The sequence below is a fragment of the Notolepis coatsorum genome (assembly GCF_963971535.1).
Source record: "Notolepis coatsorum genome assembly, chromosome: 5".
In the NCBI taxonomy this organism is placed as follows: Eukaryota; Metazoa; Chordata; class Actinopteri; order Aulopiformes; family Paralepididae; genus Notolepis; species Notolepis coatsorum.
Window position 1 is genome coordinate 100,411,541 of NC_140169.1, and position 16,531 is coordinate 100,428,071.

Below are 16,531 nucleotides of genomic sequence, written 5' to 3' on the forward strand. Positions count from 1 at the left end.
TACACAGGTATACAGTGAGGTGCAGTGGGCTATGTAGAGTTTTGATTCAGAAGTCTGACAGCTGAGGGGAAGAAACTATACGTGGTCCTGTTGGTTCTGCCTGGGAGGCTGCGGTAGCGTGCCCCAGAGCGAGTACCCCGCAGGCGGGTGAACAGTCAATGGTTGGGGTGAGAAGCGTCTTTGATGATATTCCATGCTCTCCGTGAGCACCGCTTCTCAAGATTGATGAGTGAATGAATTAATGAACTAATGAAAACTTTATTTAACAGATTGCAGAATGGGTACAATACAGTACGGCTCAATACACACAATTGTTAAGGGGATGCAGACCAGAGAAAGACGTTTGTCTTGTTTACATCAGGGTCCCCCATTTTCAATTCATAGTGACATTTATGACATACACAACATACATGACATTTATGGCATAGGGACATACATGACATACAGGTATTTAGTACTGTTACATTTGTGACATATACGATATGCAAATATACAGTACTGTTACCCATAGATCCTGACAGAGTATATACATATGATGGGGAGGGGACTGTACATTAGGAGGGGGTGGGTGGGTGGGAGAGAAATATCCATACGGTGGGGAGAGAATATATACATGCGGTGGGGAGGAGACTGTCTATTAGGAGGGGGTGGGGGTGGGGGGGTTTGGACATTTACGGTGGCCAGTTTCGAATTGAAGCCTCCCGTAGGTGCAGTGGTTTTGAATGTGGGCAGGGCCCTGTTTCTTGTACCTGGTTCAACTAAGTCGATTCAGTCTCGTTAACTCAAGCCAGACTTGCGACCCAGGCTAAATGCGTGCGGCCGCTTCAGTTGAAAAGCCAGCACGTATCGATAGCAGAGAATCTGATTCTCTAGCGGCATTGATTGATTAATTGATTTAGAACTTTATTAACATATTGCAGTACGGCTCAATCGCCTCGCCGACAAGTTAAATGCGTTATCTATAGGCTAATTTCAAGTCCCTCATTACCTCAATCAATCAGATTATATTTCTTTAAACTTGCCTGCTGGATTGAATAATCAAATGAGATCTTGCTAGCGAAAATAATTTGTAAAACTGTCATACAGAATAACGATACGGCTCCCTTACCCATTGATTGATGTATGGTCGATCTTTTACTTATCTTCTCTGTCGTCTAACGGGTTGTTCTTCTGACTTTCACGCAGACGACCAGGGTTCGAGACCCAGTCGTCTCCTTCTTTTTGCAATATAGGAATAATTCAATTTGGTGCACGTTGAGAGCTATATAAAGAATGACATCCTCAATGCATGTAGATTTATAATATTTTAACTTAAAACTATGCTACCTTTGCGTATAATCATTAATATTATATTCCAAAAATTTATATTGGAAAGACGGGGATTCGAACCCCAGTCACCGGGTTGCCAGGATTGAGCACTACCACTGAGCCACTGTGCCAGATGGGATAAATTCATTGTTTATACATTAATGAACGAGAGACCCGTGTTTAGAATATTCTTTGTTTTGAAGGAAGTTTTATCTCTTTATCCTCATTCATTAATGTGACGTCAACGGCTCATTCAATTTCTCAAATCCGTCAAACAGCGCATCTCATCAGACATCTTAATCCCAGTTACAATTAAAATAACCACATAATGTGTACATCGCACGAGCGAGCGCCACGGTATATATAACGTGCATTATTTAGGACAAAGTGAATTTAGTATCAGCATTTTGGGTCTATTTTACATTTCAAAAGCCCCCTCTGGAAGAATGGAGCACAAAAACGTAATTCAGAATGGTATAATGCAGATCGTAGACTGTGGGAATAATTTCAGGAAACGGGCTGTCACTTCTTTGCGGGGGCGTGGCGATGGTTCAGGCTAACTTGAACTTAAACTCTGCTTTCGACCAGGCTCAAACTTTTGGATCTGTTGTCATGGTGATTTGGAAAATCCAGGTACGGGGAACCGGAAAGTCCGGCTAACTCAGTTATCCAGTTAAAGTTATCCGGCTAACTCAGTTATCCAGGTACGGGGAACGGGGCCCAGGGATTCACATTCCTTTACAGCTTTGGGTAGGGCGTTCCACATTGATGTGGCATAATTGCGAAACGTGTTTAGTCCCTTGTTTGAGCCGAATCTGGGTTTAACATGATTTGTTGAGCTTCCTCTGGTGTTGTGGTCGTGGTATTCACTGACCTTTCTGGAAGTATTTTGACATGTACATGGGTACCTTAGTCGTGTAGTGTATCTTGTAGACCAGGCCCATTGCAAGTTGCTGTACTCTGTCGTCTACTCTAAGCCATCCTAGGTTGTCAAAGTGGGCAGGGGTGAGGTGGGTTCTAGGGGTAAGGTCAAGCAGTAGTCTGACCAGTTTGTTTTGTGATGTTTGTAATCTTGTTTTTAGCGCCTTTGAGGTGCTTTGGTACCATGAGGTGCAAGCATAGTCGTAGTACCCTTGAATGAGTGCTCCTGCCAGAGTCTTCAGGGTATTCTTGTTTACCAGAGAGGAGATCTGTAACAAGAATCTAGTTCGTTGGTTGACTTTTTTTATTACCTTGGATGCTATTTTGTCACAGGAAAGATTTTACTCTAGAATGGAACCCAGGTAGGTAATTTCATCTTTCCTTGTGACAATATTGTCACCCACTGTAACTGAGAAGCCGCCGGTCTTGCTGAGTTTGTTATTTGATCCGAAGAGAATGAGATGGGGGGGAGTGGGGTCTTGGTGATGCGTTGGGCTATTTTCACTACCCTCTGCAGTGATTTCCGGTCCTTAATGGTGCAGTTGACTGAGATGCAGGTGGTGAGGATGCTCTCAATCGTACAGCGATAAAAGTTCACTAGCATGCGAGGGGATATAGGTGGAGTTTGGCCAACTTCCTCAGGAAAAAGAGGCGCTTGTGGGCCTTCTTGACCAGGGTCGAGGTGTTGGTGGTCCAGGACAGGTCCTCAAAGATGTGGACTCCCAGGAATTTGAAACTACAGACACGCTCAACCTCCTCTCCATTGATGTGGATGGGGCTGTGCTTTTTCCTGAAGTCCACCACTATCTCCTTAGTTTTTTTGGTGTTGAGGGCCAGGTTGTTGTTAGCACACCACAGAGCTAGGTACTGGACCTCCTCTCTGTACGCCGACTTGTCATTGTTGCTGACTAGTCCCACCACGGTGGTGTCGTCTGCAAACTTGACAATGGTGTTTGAGCCATGCACCGGTTTGCAGTCGTGGGTGAAGAGGGAGTAGAGAAGAGGGCTCAGCACGCAGCCCTGCGGTACACCAGTGCTCAGGATGAGAGTGGAGGACTTGAGCCTGTCCAGTCTGACATGCTGAGGTCTGTAGGAAGTAGAGTCGGCTCTGGCCCTTCTTGTAGAGTGCCTCTGCGTGTTTTGACCCGTTCAGTTTGTTGTCGATGTGAACTCCGAGGTATTTGTAATCCTCAACCATGTCCACATCGACTCCCCTGATGGAAATGGGGGTCACAGATGTACAGAGTAGTGCAGCATGTTCCACAAGCAGCTGAAATGGGCTGCTGCAACATCTACAACTCAGGAAATATTACAAATGATTTCCTAAAATCAATGTTCATTCTGATCCCAAAGATCGGAAGAGCCACAGAATGCAACAATTACAGGACTATCAGTTTGATATCATGCATCAAAAGTACTCCTGAAAATCATCAAGAACAGAATAGAACCCAGAATCAGCTTTCGTATAGCCAAATGGGTTTCCGCAAAAGGAAAAGGAACAAGAGATGCAATCTGCCAACTCAGAATCATTGGCGAAAAATCGATAGACCAACAGAAGAAGCTTTCATCGATTTCACGAAGGCCTTCGACAGAGTTGAACATACAACATTGATGAGAACAATGGAAGAATTTGAAATACCAGTTTCTGACCGAAGAATAATTGCCAACTTATACTGGAGGCAGAAGGCTAATGTCAGAATTGGAAAGGAGAAATCAAGAGACTTCTCAGCGGAGAAGGGTGTAACATAAGATGCTGATGACACCGCTATAGTCTGTAACTGTCAAGAAGATCTCCAGGACATGATGAATAAGCTGAAAAACATATGGAATGTCGCTAAACACAAAGAAAACAAAAGTAATAATCATTGAAAAAACACCAGGAACTGTTTGTAAAATACAGGTGGATGGACAAGTGAAAGAATACATAAACCTTGGAAGCTGGATCAGTGAAAGTGGAAGAGCTAACATGGACATCAAGAGAAGAATTGCAAAGAGATTGGAACCATAAAGAATTAATGAGATGAAACATAAGTTGGAAAACGAAGACCAGGATTTTGGAAACGTACAGTATGTTATGTCAGTCTTTTCATACGGAGCAGAGGCATGGATGCTGAATGAAGAGGCAAAGAGGATGATAGACTCTTTTGAAATGTGGACGCTGAGGAATATGCTGAAGATAACATGGAAGGATAAGATCAAGAATGAGGAGGTACTGAGAAGAGCGGGTATGCAAGGAGGACAGCTGCTGGAGAGGTTGAAAAAGAGAAAGATGGAGTTGTGCGGGCACGTTCTGAGAGGATCCAGCGGGGAGATGTTCAAGAAGGTGGTGATGGGGAAGGTGGATGGCGAGAGAGGAAGTGGAAGACCAAGAAGTGGCTGGGTAGACGACGTCTGTGATTGGAGCGGAGTGAGAGGCGGATACCCTGAGTTGGAGAGAAGAAGTGGGGACAGAGAGTGATAGGCAACCTTCGGAACGAAGATGCCACCTGATGATGATGATGATGATGATGATGATGATGATGATGAAGCCCTACAGCCAACCAATGACATCTCAGTGTCTCTCCAGCTAACCAATCACACTTCAGTGTCTCTACAACCAATCAATCACAGCTCAGTGTTTCTACCACAACCAACCAATTATCTTTCCCCCCGTCTCCCTCTCCCTCTCACCCTCTCTCTCTCTCTGTTTCTGTATCTCTCTCTCTCTCTGTCTGTCTGTCTGTCTCTCTCTGTGTGTGTGTCTCGCTGTTTCTCTCCCTCTCTCTCTCTCTGCCTCTGTATCTCTCTATTCTTGCTATCTCTCTCTCTTTCTCTCTCTCCCTCTCTATCTCTATTTTAGTCTATCTCTCTCAATCTCACTCCCTCTCTGTTGCTGTCTCTCTTTCTCTCTCACTCCATGTGTCTTGCTGTCACTCTGTCTCTCTCTGTGTCTCGCTCTCTATCTCACTCTCCCTATCTCTCTCTTTCTCTCAGTATCTCACTTCCCCCCGCTCTCTCTATCTGTCTGTATTTGTCTCTGTGTCTCTCTGTGTCTCTCTGTGTCTCTCTGTGTCTCTCTGTGTCTCTCTGTGTCTCTCTCTCTCTCTCTCTCTCTCTCTCTCTCTCTCTCTCTTCTCTCTCTCTCTCTCTCTCTCTCTCTCTCTCTCTCTCTCTCTCTCTCTCTCTCTCTCTCTCTCTCTCTCTCTCTCTCTCTCTCTCTTACTACAGATTGTTAGGATGGCCGCAGCAGATTATTGCACACGTTGAAGGACTTGAGTCTCCTCAGGAAGCACAATTTGCTCTGGCCCTTCCTGTAGAGGCCTCTTTGTTGTCCAACCAACCAGTCCACCCCCTTTCTCCTAATGGGCTACTTCAACCTGCCTGACTCGTCCATGTCGACCACAGTGGTCTCTCTCCTACAATCCTTTGACCTAACTCCAACTGTCATGCCTCCCACCCATAAAGCTGGCAGCTCCTTGGATCTCATATTCCGAGAAGCCTGCTCGCCATTCCACCCCCAGTCCATGGCTGTCAGATGCTCTCCCTCCTCTCTCTGCCGGAGACTTTGCCATATTATTCTTTTAGAAAAAAGTTGAGAACATTCGCAGCTGCTTCTCCCAACCCCCACCCTTTCCAAATGCTGAATCAAGAACATCATCTTTCTCTCCCATTACAGACACCAAATCATTGACACTGGTAACGTCCATCCCACTACATGCCAGCTGGACCCGATACCCTCCCCACTCCTCCAGACCATAGCACCAGACATCCTCCCATTCCTAACTCCAACCATCAACTCCTCCCTCAACTCTGTGGTGGTTCCCACCTCCCTAAAACAAGCTAGAGTCACACGCTCAAATAAAAAAAACCTGAACCCCACCGTCATAGATAACTATCGCCCTGTTTCTCTCGTGCTGTGTCCAACCAACTCACTGATTATCTATTAGAGAATGACCTCCTAGACCCTAATCAGTCAGGCTTCAGGACTGGTCACTCCACAGAGACGGCCCTCATAGCACTCACAGAGGCTCTTCACTTAGCAAGAGCGAAAGGCCTATCCTCTGTCCTGATTCTCCTGGATCTGTTGGCAGCCTTCGACATAGTCAACCATCAGATCTTCCTCACATCCCTCACAGGAATGGGAGTTGTAGGCTCTGCACTGGCATGGCTATCATCCTATCTTGATAACCGCTCCAACCAAGTATCACGGAGAGGGACCCTGTCGCCCCACCGCCCCTACAGACGGGTGTCCCCAAGGGCTTGGACCTTGGGGACCAACGGCTCTACTTTTCTCTCTAAACCAAATCTCTGGGTAACAATTATCACGTCTCATGCCTTCTCGTATCACTTCTATGCAGAGGGCACTCAAATATTCCTCTCCTTTCCTCCCTCAGATATCCAAGTCTCTGAGAGGATTTCGGCCTGCCTGTCTGACATTTCGGCCTGGATGACGACCAACCACCTTAAACTGAACCTAAGCAAAACAAAGTTACTTCACCTGCCGGCCGAATCCTCCCTGCTGACAACCTTTCCATCACAGTGGAGAATGTAGTTGTGGCTTCGCCCCCGACTGCCAAGAACCTAGGTGTAGTCCTTGATGACCAGCTGAACTTCTCCGCTCACATCGCCACAACAACCAGAACCTGCAGATTCCTCCTGAGCAATGTCAGAATGATCCGCCCCTTCCTGACAAAAGAAGCCACTCAACTCCTTGTGCAATCAACAGTCATGTCTCGCCTCGTCTACTGCAATGCACTGCTAGCTGGTCAACCGACTACCCCCACCATGCCACTTCAACTAATACAGTATGCAGTGACCCGCATGATCTCCAACCTACCAAAGTCAGCCCATGTTACCCCATTTCTTAGAGAGCTGCACTGGCTCCCCATCGCTGCACGAATCCGCTTCAAGGTCCTTGACCTGGCATATTGGGCGAAGGGAACGGCTCCCACCTACCTCCGGTCAATGGTCTCTAACTACACACCCTCAAGACCCCCTCCGCTCTACATCTTCTGGCCGCCTCAGACCCACTCCAGTCCGAGCTCTGGGGGGGGGGGTCATCAAAGAGAATCTGGCTATTCTCGGTCCTTGCTCCAAATTGGTGGAACAAACTTCCCACCACAGTTAGGACAGCCAAAACCTGACAACTTTTCCACCATCGACTAAAAACACACTTCTTCAATCAATATCTGAAAAAGAACACACACTAACCTTGGTACTGTCTTTTACTACCATGCACTTTGCCATGAAAATTATCGTCCTTGCCTATATTACTACTACATAATATACTAATATGTCTTTACCACTATGCACTCAAGACTGTAGCACCCATGTTTCAACACTGTTTGATGAACATTGTTACTCAGCTGAAAAGGTTGTACCCTTCCTGCTGACCTGTTTCTGTACTGTTCCTGTATCTGTATCTGTATTCAGATAGAAGACCGGAATTGGGTGTGGTTTATACTGGAATTTCTTCTTATTTTTAATATTAGTTTAAAGGAAGTCATGTTAAATGGCAAATGTTGAATTTTCTAACCTAATATCCATTGGCAATCCATTATAATATCCATTGGCAATGCAATTGTTGTGCCTTCACATAATTAATTATGAATTATCATCTGTTTTTCTCTCTCTCTTTTAAACTAAGTTTTATGAACTGTCTGAACTCCACCACCCCTTTAACTGGGGGACATTGAAAGATCAGAAACTGAAAAGGCTTTTACAACATTATTACATCATATTGTATCACATCTATCACATCTATCTATCTATTTCATTGACTCCAAAAACTCCACTAAAATACAGCACACATTTTCTGAGGAAATATATTCCTCCAGACTCTGTCTTCTTTTCTCTCTCTTTCTCATCCATGAGGTTGGGTCTGTTTCAAATGAATTACAAATGTTACAAATGAATGGTGTAATCTGATACTGATTTTTTTCCAGATAACGAGCATTAGAGTAAAATAAGTATCTGTGTCCATCTCATCTCAAACTAATTTTGTATTAACCTCTTAACTCATTCTGTGCCAACCACGTAATATTGCGCGTTTGCTCGCCAACCGTTAGGCACCAGAAATGTAATATTACGTTTTTTGGATAGTTTTTCCTTTTTTTCGATTTTAATATCAATATTACACTCACGGACCTATATGTTACCACTGAAAGCCATACTGAGATGCCAAAAGTGCAGTACCGGCCAGACCCTGCTAGGTGGCAGTATCGCCCACCCATTGAAACCCTGTTCCAGACCCTGTGTCACATCTAATGTCCTCCGGGCGGAGAATTTGGTCCAGGCAAGTCTAAGTCAAGCTTCACCCGATCACATTGGAACGCGTCCATGGCCACTCGATGCATGTGTTGTGCTGGATTATGTCGGGGACCCGATGGACACTAATACTGGAAATGGCAATCAGACAATTGGAATATTCTTTTTGGAATACCCCCGATCAAAGGTAAGGACTATCTGACGTCAATTCCACCTTGATCCTACAATGATTTCATATCGATCCAGCTGATCAGCGTATGTGGTGTTCAAAACGAATGCCATTGATGACGATCAGAGCATAAAAAAATGACCCCCCCCCCCCCTTGATGCATTCATGATGAAACATAATACCTATTATATACATTTGATTTGGAAATAGTAGCGTGTCCAGGCGAGAAACGCCAACGAATTTAGCAAAATTCACATAGTGCCCTATAACTCAGCTTTTCAGGAATTAGCCCAGATCAGTCCTAAACTATACAATATGCACCACGGGATAACGTGCGAATGTATACATGAAAAAAGTATCTCTTTTTTGCTCAGTCACCGCTGATAGCGAAAATGATTGACCACCGTTGTAGCCAAAGGAGCATCTGCTCCGAAAGCGACCCCAGATGAGCACTGATTGCAAGGAGAAAGGGGCAGAAGAAGAGAACACGCTCTTTGTTTTGACTTGCGCGTCTGAATGAATGGCAGTGGATGGCCATTTTGGATAATCACGCTGAATTTGTACCGGTACACACATTACAAAAACCTTACAAAAAGTCCATGGGACTTTACATTTTTTATCGACTTTTTCTCCTCCTGTTTTTCTGTATTTTCCTCCCATCCCAATTTAGTCGTTATGCCAATTCCCCCCTTCCCTTCCTGGTCGTTGCGCGCATTTCCCCCCCACTGGTCGGTCTATGGAGCCCTGAAGTCTATCACATGCTTCCTCCGATACATAGGAGACAGCCAGCAGCCTCTTTTCACCTGACAGCGCGGACTCTCATTGGTGAAGTGTAACGCGTGGGAGGTCACACTACCTTCACCATTTCCCTCCCTCGCTGTGCAGGCGCCCTGACCGACCTGTAGGAGTCGCTGTTTACAACGACCAGTTTACCACCCACCGGCCTCCCTCCCGCTGACACCGCCAATTGTGTCAGTTGACGGCCGGCCAAGCCGGAGGCACCGCTGACAGACGGATTCGATACCAGTGTCTCTGCGGTGGTAGACAGACGCTTAGTCCGCTGTGCTACCCGGCCGCCAGTCCATGGGACTTTTATAAACATTGTACCTGTACTACATAATACTTCTGACTATGGAACCATTATGTTTTCCAGCTCCTACCTCTCAGTTGGAACATAACAACAGGCATCTGGCAACCAGTAAAAATAAATGTGAGTACAGAAAACTTTTACTTCAGTGTGTTCAAACCTCTGTTACTCTATTTCATTAGCACTCAAAGTGATATGAGAACTTCAGAATGTTACCCTTCAAAAGAGACCAGACTCATGCATGTGCTATAAGAATAAAGTATAATAAATCGCAAATTACTTTGGGTATGCAATGGTCAAAAAATTCTAATAAACTAGCCCCATTTCTCCCCAATCCTTAAGAGGTTAAATGCCTGGTCTGTGTCTATGCTAGGCGGTATGTACACAGCTATCATGATAACAACTGTAAAATCCCTCTGTGTCCACAAGGGTCGGCATATATATTCCAGGTCTCAAGAACAGGAGGTTTTTAGACCCCCACGTTTACTTTCTCCAGAGAGTTCCTTAGATCTGTCCGCTCAAAACACAGAAAACCCAGGTAGTGCGATGGCGTGGTCTGGATGAGGCAGATCAGGTTACAGTCATTTCCTTCCCACTGGAAGGAGCTCTTTGCTCTCAACTCACACAGCTTGCTATCCAGGGATTGTACGTTGGCCAGCAGCATACTAGGAAGCAGAGGAAGGTTTACTCGTTTTAGTCTCTCCTGCAGAATACTATAGGAAGTGGAGGACAGTTTTCTCATTGTTTTAGCCTCACCAGCAGAATTCTAGGAAGTGGAGAAAGGTTTGGTTGTTGTCTAAGGGCGCTTTCACATATAGTTTTGGTGGACTCGGTGCGGTTCTGGTGGTGAAGTTGCAACATTGTTGCATTCGTCAAATGGTTCGTCTGCATTCACATTGCAATTTGTCAAGCGCACCAAACTTTCTGAACAATGTCACACGGTCGAAAAAGGGCGCTCGTCTATTGGACACAATGGAGAGTGGAAATCCCTCCCCTTCAGGAAGTGAAATCCGCGAAAACACAAACAGCGCAAGAAGTGTGATAGTAGCAGAGACGTGGCATTGATCCATCGTTCGATTATAACCCATTACCGCCATCCTCTTGCTAAACAACTTGTACACCTCGTTGTTTTTGTGAGTGCCCACAAGCAGCTGTTTTATTTGGTCTTCTGCCCATATAACGATCAGGGCTTTCACTTCATCATTCGCCCAAGTCTGTCCACAAGACATGTTTACAGTGTGCTTGTTTTGCAGTGAATGCCGCGCGCTGCGGTAATAATAATAATAATAATAATAAGCCGCTGTGTTTTTTTCTTCCTTCTACCCAAGATGCACAGTTTATCAGGAGACATGTTTACAGTGTGCTTGTTTTGCAGTGAATGCCGCGCGCCGCGGTAATAATAATAATAAGCCGCAGTGTTTTTTTCTTCCTTCTACCCAAGATGCACAGTTTATCAGGAGACATGTTTACAGTGTGCTTGTTTTGCAGTGAATGCTGCGCGCCGCGGTAATAATAATAATAATAATAATAATAATAATAATAATAATAATAATAATAATAATAATAATAATAATAATAATAATAATAATAATAATAAGCTGCAGTGTTTTTTTCTTCCTTCTACCCAAGATGCACAGTTTATCAGGTGACTTCCTATATTTGGTCCGCGTTTGGTCCGATGAAGCAAACCGAGACCTATGTTTTTTGGCGGACCAGAGTTTGCGTGTTTGGTCCGCACCAGAGTTCCACTGCGCATTCACACCACCCCAAAAAAGCGGACTATCGAATTCTGGTCCGATAGTCCAGACCAAACAGCGCTGGTGTGAAAGCACCCTTAGTCTCACCACCAGAATACTAGGAAGTGGAGGAATGTTTGGTTGTTGTTTTACTGTCTCCAGCAGAATACTTAGAAGTGGAGGAATGTTTGGTTGTTGTCTTTGTCTCACCAGCTAAATACTAGGAAGTGGAGGAAGGTTTGGTTGTTGTTTTACTGTCTCCAGCAGAATACTTAGAAGTGGAGGAATGTTTGGTTGTTGTCTTTGTCTCACCAGCTAAATACTAGGAAGTGGTTAGTTAGGATCAACAGAGTTAGGGTGAACAGGGAATGTTTCGTGGAGAAACACTGGTTTGGGGAAGTGATCGCTGAATCTCTTATGGTCAGAGTCTCTGTCATATCTAATGTAGCAGCTACTTGAGAGATAAAAACTATACAAACACACTATAAAATAGGAGTAGTACAAGACACTGGCCATACCCAACACCATCTTCCTGCAGGAATGATCTTCAACGCACACTAAAAATCCATGCTCTATCCTATGGACAAAAACATGATTACAAATGTCCCTGGTTCAGTGTGTTTTTCATTTTGACTTCTATTTTTTTCCATCTGTGTTTCTGTCCTATTTATTCATTGTTTAATTATCTAAACTGATCTTTTCCTTTATCTTCATTTTGTGTCTTGACCTGTTTTAATGAGCCTGTAATCTGTAACAGCACTGATGAGGGAAACCTCAATAAATAAAGCTAAAGGTTTGAAATTAAATGTGTGTGTGTGTGTGTGTGTGTGTGTGTGTGTGTGTGTGTGTGTGTGTGTGTGTGTGTGTGTAATAATGATGATAATAATAATGCAGGACTTTTTAGAAGTCTTTATTCGGCATGCAACGACACACTTGCGATGGGCGGCACACACATGCATTGTTTTTTGGGTCGCCGATGCGATTGAGTCTCTGCGCTTGACCCATCCCGCCGTCCTTCCCCCCATGGGCAGCTGGGAGCAGATAGGGGCGTCGGCGAGGTACCGCGGCCCGGGGACCAATCCAAGTGTTCCTGCCCGTCTTCTTCAGCGGTCTGTTGTGGATGTTTTTACATTGGGTTTCTCTTATTGGGGGGGAAACCCTTGCGAGCACGGGGAGAACATGCAAACTCCACACAGAAAGCCCTGGGAGATACCCCACCTGGGTACCTGGCAACGCGGAAAACCTGGTCCCCAAGCGGGAATCGAACCCTGGACCTGCTGTGAGGCAACAGTGTTAACCACTACACCACCGTGACGCCACTGTGTGTGTGCGTGTGTGTGTGCGTGTGCGTGTGCGTGTGTGTGTGTGTGTGTGTGTGTGTGTGTGTGTGTGTGTGTGTGTGTGTGTGTGTGTGTGTGTGTGTGTGTGTGTACCTGTTTCAGGTCCAGGGTAACAGTCACATGGTGAAGGCTCATCCCATTCTGGATTGAAGGGCTCTGCCACCAGCGGTTAGTCCCGTCTATAGCGTAGTCTATAGGATGTTTCTCTGGAGAGAGAGAGAGAGACATATATATTATAGATAGATAGATAGATAGATAGATAGATAGATAGATAGATAGATAGATAGATAGATAGATAGATAGATAGATAGATAGATCGATAGATCGATAGATCGATAGATCGATAGATCGATAGATAGATAGATAGATAGATAGATAGATAGATAGATAGATAGTATTCTCAATTCAATCATGCACATCTCACAAGAAGAAATAATTACTTACGCATTCCTTTCTGTAGGACCTCTGTTGCCAAATTCTCATTTGTCTATCAAGGTGCAGTGATGTGGAATGATATACAAAATCTAACAGAAACATGTTCCACTTTAAATACATTTAAAAGCAAGCTTAAAAAAGAACTACAGATCCTGTAGTCTTTAGTATCCATGTGTATTTGTGAGCAGTCTTTTTTTCAACATTATAATTGTTGTATAATGCTGTATTGTATGTATGTGAGAGGGATATGCGCATGTGTGTTTGTGCATAATGTTGGGGGGGGGGGGGGGGTTCTGTGTAGTTATCCTATATAGGTTTAAGACGGGAGGTCGCTTATAAGCCCTTGGGCTTTTTGACCTTTCCTGCACATTTTAACTTCTTTTACTTCTTTTATTCCAGAATGTATGTTTGTAAGTGCAAATAACAATAAACAAATTAAATAAACAAAATTCTGAAACAGAACATTTACCTGTATACCAGTAGTGTAAAGTAACAAAGTAAAAGTACTTTGTTACAGTACTTAAGTCGTTTTTACATATTTCTTACGACTTTCACTTTTACTTCACTCCATTTAAAAAAGAATGATACTTTTACTCGACTACATTAACATTGGACACCTTGTTACTCACTCAAATTAAATCTGGATTGAGCGTATTCACGCCATTTTCATGTTCTTCAATCTCTGGAAACATGACACTGTGTGTTCATGACACCAGTTTTCCATTTAAATTAACATATCATCCCTCACTTGCATCATATACTCAGAACATTTTCCTGGGTGCTCTGTGTCATCAGTACCATCATATACTCAGAACATTCTCCTGGGTGCTCTGTGTCATCAGTACCATCATATACTCAGAACATTCTCCTGTGTGCTCTGTGTCATCGGTACCACCATATACTCAGAACATTCTCCTGTGTGCTCTCAGTGTCATCGGTACCACCATATTCTCAGAAAATTTTCCTGCGTGCTAGGGTGTAATTTTTATAATCTGGAGCAGCTTCAGACATTATACATGATGACATCACAAGTTTAAGTTTTAGCAAAGACCATGTATGAATAAAAAATGGGGCATAGTTCCCCTTTAAGCAGTGTGTGTGTGTGTGTGTGTGTGTGTGTGTGTGTGTGTGTGTGTGTGTGTGTGTGTGTGTGTGTGTGTGTGTGTGTGTGTGTGTGTGTGTGTGTGTGTGTGTGTGTGTGTGTGTCGTGTAGTATATAATTTTAACTGGCAGCTGCCAATCACGCAATACTTATTTCTGACATTTGAAGCTTGTTAAAAAACCATGGCACATAATTAAGATGCATCACTTAAGACCTCACTCAATCACACTCTCAGTCTCTCTCTCTCTCTCTCTCTCTCTCTCTCTCTCTCTCTCTCTCTCTCTCTCTCTCTCTCTCTCTCTCTCTCTCTCTCTCTCTCTCTCTCTCTCTCTCTCTCTCTCTCTCTCTCTGTCAGTTCATCTCTCTCTTATCATTTCAACCAAAGACAAATTGGTTCGGAACCTGAAAAGTTGGTTTCAGGAAGGAGGAAGGAGAAGGCAAGTGAGAGATCCTCGGAAAAAATTGTGTACTGTCATTAGGGTTGGGTACCTTTCACATTTGAATCGATACCGGTACCCAACGGTACCTTTTTTCTGTACTTTAGTCTCTAAAAATGTAATCTACCTACCTCAGTTGTAAATAAAAATAAAAATCCAAACTTCAAATAACCACACTTTCGACCGTTTTCGGCTTGCCATTGCCCCGACTGCTTTGTTGTTGAATCAAGTCAAATCCTAGGTAAGCGTATATTGTGCGTGTGAACGTTGAAGTAAAAAAAAAAAAAGGCAAAAATAAAATAAAAAGTTTATCTCATGTGAATCGGTACTTGGTAGTACCGACATGATTCGGTAGGTACCTTTAAAAGTACCTAATTCGGTACCCATCCCTAACTGTGATGAACAACATGAAAGGAATACTAAACTCAGTTAACGTTAGTAATTTGTGCATAGTGCATTTAAATCTAAAATGAGAGATCTTTCGGTTTGACCAGGCCAGTTGGGAGTGCAGCTGTCAGTCCGTTTGTGTGAGGAATGGCTGTTACTGATCAGTGGACAAGACGAGCTAAATCACATAATATTCCCCAGCATTGTTTAAATCTGCTGTTTGGGCACATATTTACAGATTTAGTTTAGTCTATGATAGAGACGGATTAAACATTGATGTGTGAGCATTGCACACTGTATGCAAGCATCAATACATTTAACATAATGGGCCAGTAGGAATACATTGATCAACGCCCTCCATTGATGACGCATCCTTGAGGACAGTGGTTCCACTCAAAACAGGTGGAAACGCAGGATGGTCCGCTAGATATCACCAAGGTTCCAAGAATCCAGAAGTGAACCAGTTCCAGAACCAAAACTAATTGGGTGGAAAAGGGGTATGACTGGTTTACTGACTGACTGTCATACTTATGGTCTACTGTTCAACTGGTAAGGGTTAGGGTTAACTGGTAAGGGTTAGGTTTAACTGGTAAGGGTTATGTCTGTACTGTAGGATCGAAGTGACGGCAATCCCCAAGGACTTCTCCCCACAGACAGCTGTTATAAACTTGGGTGCACGCCAACACATCGAGACATAGTCATATTTATTATCATTATAATAATTGAATTCCACGGATGTCTGTAGAATCGAAGTGATGGCAATCACCAAGGACTTCTCCCAAAGACAGCTGTTGAAAACAGGGGCACACACTGGTCTGTCCGTCTTATGACTGCCTTTTCGGGTTCGTAAAGCCTACATAAATCCTACAACGAATTTACAATACGAAGCCGTTAGAGAATGCCGAAAAAGTTTGTAAATCGAGTTACAAAGGAATTCCTTGGGAATTTTGTATATGTTCGTTCGAGAATGAGGACCAATATATTAACAATTATGTTTTACATTTATAGTCATGACTAAATGAGGCATTGTGATGTCCGAAAATGGATGGCCATTTTATATAATCATGCCGAATTTTTACTGGTACACACATTACAAAAACATACATTTTCCGTGGGATTTTTATAAACTTTGGACCTGTACTACATACGACTTCAGGCTATGGAACCATTATGTTGTCCAGCTCCTACCTCTCAGCTGGAACTTAAAAACAGGCATCTGGCAACCAGTAAACAGAAATGTGAGTATGCAAAACTTTTACTTCAGTGTGTTCAAACCTCTGTTACTCTATTTCATTAGCACTCAAAGGGATTTTTCTTTATTGTGTAAGAAACTACTTTTCAAAAGAGACCAGACTCATGCATG

General features: G+C 43.7%; 1 protein-coding gene across 1 annotated transcript in view; it reads right to left on the minus strand.

Annotated features, from left to right (window-relative positions):
* lama2 (laminin, alpha 2) overlaps nt 1-16,531 on the minus strand; it is a 384,202-nt gene that overhangs the window by 229,675 nt on the left and 137,996 nt on the right. Inside the window, 1 exon segment of the mRNA XM_084314199.1 lies at nt 12,901-13,013. Within this exon segment, the coding sequence (XP_084170325.1) occupies nt 12,901-13,013 (113 nt within the window).